Genomic DNA, 2,615 nt, shown 5'->3' with positions numbered 1-2,615 from the left:
AATGCATCCAGAAGCAAACAACCCATGTTGCAGACATTCTATTTTCATACTTTCATCTAAAGCTGATATTTACTTTTCAGCAATACTTATAGAACCTCCCTTTCGATCTACCACAAGGCATAATTGAACCAAACACTTTATTTTGCCAAACAAAAATTGCTATCCTCAACTTTTCAATAGTACACTGTTTTTACACATTCAGTGGCTAGATTTAAAGACAGAGGAATGTTAACATTTTAATAATTTTTGCAATAGGACAACTCTACTTATATAGATATCCATAATATTTTATTGGCAATCAATCCAAATGCAAAAATATATTTATTGATAATAATACAGATCTATCTTGGGACCTGGTCATTAACTAATGAGACAATGTCCATTCATGTTTCATTTGCCAGAAAATGTCATACACTAAAACCTAAATTCATGGGGATGAAGAAGTGTAATCCTCCCCCAGAGTGGAAAGGGAGACAGCTATTGACATACAGATACACAATAAACTCAAAGGGTAAGGAGTTTCACTTTTCATCCATGGTTGTATGGGTTTCTGTCCTGACTCTTAAGGCAGCCGGAAATCAAAACCCTCGGGAAATCTAAGTAAAGATGAGAGGATAAGTTGGTAGGGCAACTAGAATACAGGAAATGAAAAAAACTGAATGCAATTAACCAGAATGCTGACACATTTTGAAAAATATAACTAATAACACTGAGTGACTTGTGTAGAAACTTGGAAATGGGAGTCTAGTTTGCTGTGCTCATGTTTGTTGAAAACAAAATAGAATATTCTATTTGAGGGGAAAAAACGTGAAAAGAAATGTCCTCAGTGAGACCCTCATTAAAAAATACCATAAATGAAAATCTAGCCAGATGTAGCAAATATTTTTACCAACCTAACAACGGCATTCCACAAGATATTTTTAAGACCCCAGATTCATGTTCCTTATTACTTATTTTGAAATAAAATATGCAGACTTTGCACACTATTGTCAGGAGAAAATCCTTCGCTTACATCTGACTAGGGCATCTTTGATTTCCTTATTTCTCAGACAATAGATCAATGGATTTAACATGGGAATCACTATAGTGTAGAAAACAGAGGCCAGCTTGCCTTGGCTAAGAGAATCATCAGAATTGGGACATAAATACACAAAGGTGGCTGAGCCAAAAAAAAGACACACTGCTGTCAGGTGAGAAGCACAGGTGTTGAAAGCCTTGGACCTGCCTTCAGCCGAACTCATCTTCAGAATGGTGGCAACGATATAACCATAGGATATCGTGATAACCAGGACAGAGGTCAGTCCATAGATCACTGTCAGCAAGGAAAATAAAACGTCCATGAAAAAGGTATCAGAACAAGATAAGTTCACTAGTTGTGGGAGGTCACAGTAGAAATGGTTAATGATATTTGGCCCACAGAATTGAAGCTGAAGTAAGCCACACAGCTGGGTTAATGAGCCCAATGATCCAGTTATGGTCGATCCAATAAACAGCTGTAGACAGAGGGTCGGGGACATGATGGCTGTGTAAAGTAGAGGGTTACAAATGGCTGTGTACCGATCATAAGCCATGGACACGAGAAGACAGCTTTCAATCAGACCAAAGGTAGAGCAGAAGAAGTACTGCGCAGCACACCCCACAAAGGAGATGGATTTCTGCTCCTGGAAGAAGTCTGAGAGCATCTTGGGAGTCGTGGAGGACACATAGCATATGTCTAAGAAGGCAAGTTTGTTGAGGAAGTAGTACATGGGTGTGTGCAAATGAGAGTCTATCTTGATCAAGATGCTAAGACCTAGGTTCCAGAAAACTGTCAGAAGGTAGATGCTTAGGAATATTGAAAAGAGGACGAGTGTGAGCTTTGGAAATTCAGAGAATCCCAAGAGGATGAACGTGGTAACAGTAGTTCTGTTTCGTCCTTCAGCCATTGCCATGACGCTCCTGAGATCTATAGGATCTTTGTTATCTCGGTATTCTAAGGCTTTTGAAAAGTAATAGAACATTTCACCATTACTCATTTCTCCAGCTTAAAAGAGAACAAAGAAGCTTCCTCCAAATGTTTATTTCTTACATTTTTGGAAAAAAATAACTTAGAACATAGAAGCAGAGGAGAACATTCAATTCCGTGTAGTGCTCGACTTTCAGTGTTTTAGAAATGATATTATATTTTTGTTGTTCTTGGAATTACTATCTCTGGACTTGACTCTGAAGCACAAATTATGTATGACAGAACAAAATATGGCTCAGTCCATCATACCCTTTCCATAAACATCATTGATTTGTTTCAGCACATCATTGCAGACAGAGCATTTCCATCTTTTTCATTGTTTCCCTCATTTTCACTGACTTTCTATTTGATAAACGTGATGCCCTCTAATGACTGGACTTTTTGTAGACATGTCCAAGGTAAGCAAGATAAAGCCTTATCATCTTGGCTTCTCAGGAGCATCTCTTTGGAATTATTTCCAACGTTGACTTGTTCATTCTTCCTGAACTCCTTGGTATGGTCAGTGATCTTTGTCAACAGCACCCTTCATGTGCATCAATTTGCCTTCTTTTGCATGGTCTATCTTTTTCCTGCATAGATGATTAAAAACACCAGAGATGGGTACCGTTTA

At 38.2% G+C, this 2,615-nt stretch overlaps 1 protein-coding gene across 1 annotated transcript; it reads right to left on the bottom strand.

Moving 5' to 3' along the window:
* Positions 1-989: 989 nt before the first annotated feature.
* On the bottom strand, positions 990-1,931 carry LOC142446296 (olfactory receptor 5AN6-like). Its single transcript, XM_075548061.1, has one exon. It carries the CDS (start codon positions 1,929-1,931, stop codon positions 990-992), a length of 942 nt encoding a protein of 313 aa, XP_075404176.1.
* Between the last annotated feature and the right edge of the window lie 684 nt (positions 1,932-2,615).

Source organism: Tenrec ecaudatus, chromosome 4 (assembly GCF_050624435.1).
Source record: "Tenrec ecaudatus isolate mTenEca1 chromosome 4, mTenEca1.hap1, whole genome shotgun sequence".
In the NCBI taxonomy this organism is placed as follows: domain Eukaryota; kingdom Metazoa; phylum Chordata; class Mammalia; order Afrosoricida; family Tenrecidae; genus Tenrec; species Tenrec ecaudatus.
Note: the sequence above shows the minus strand (reverse complement) of the source record. Positions and strands in the feature narration are given on the sequence as shown.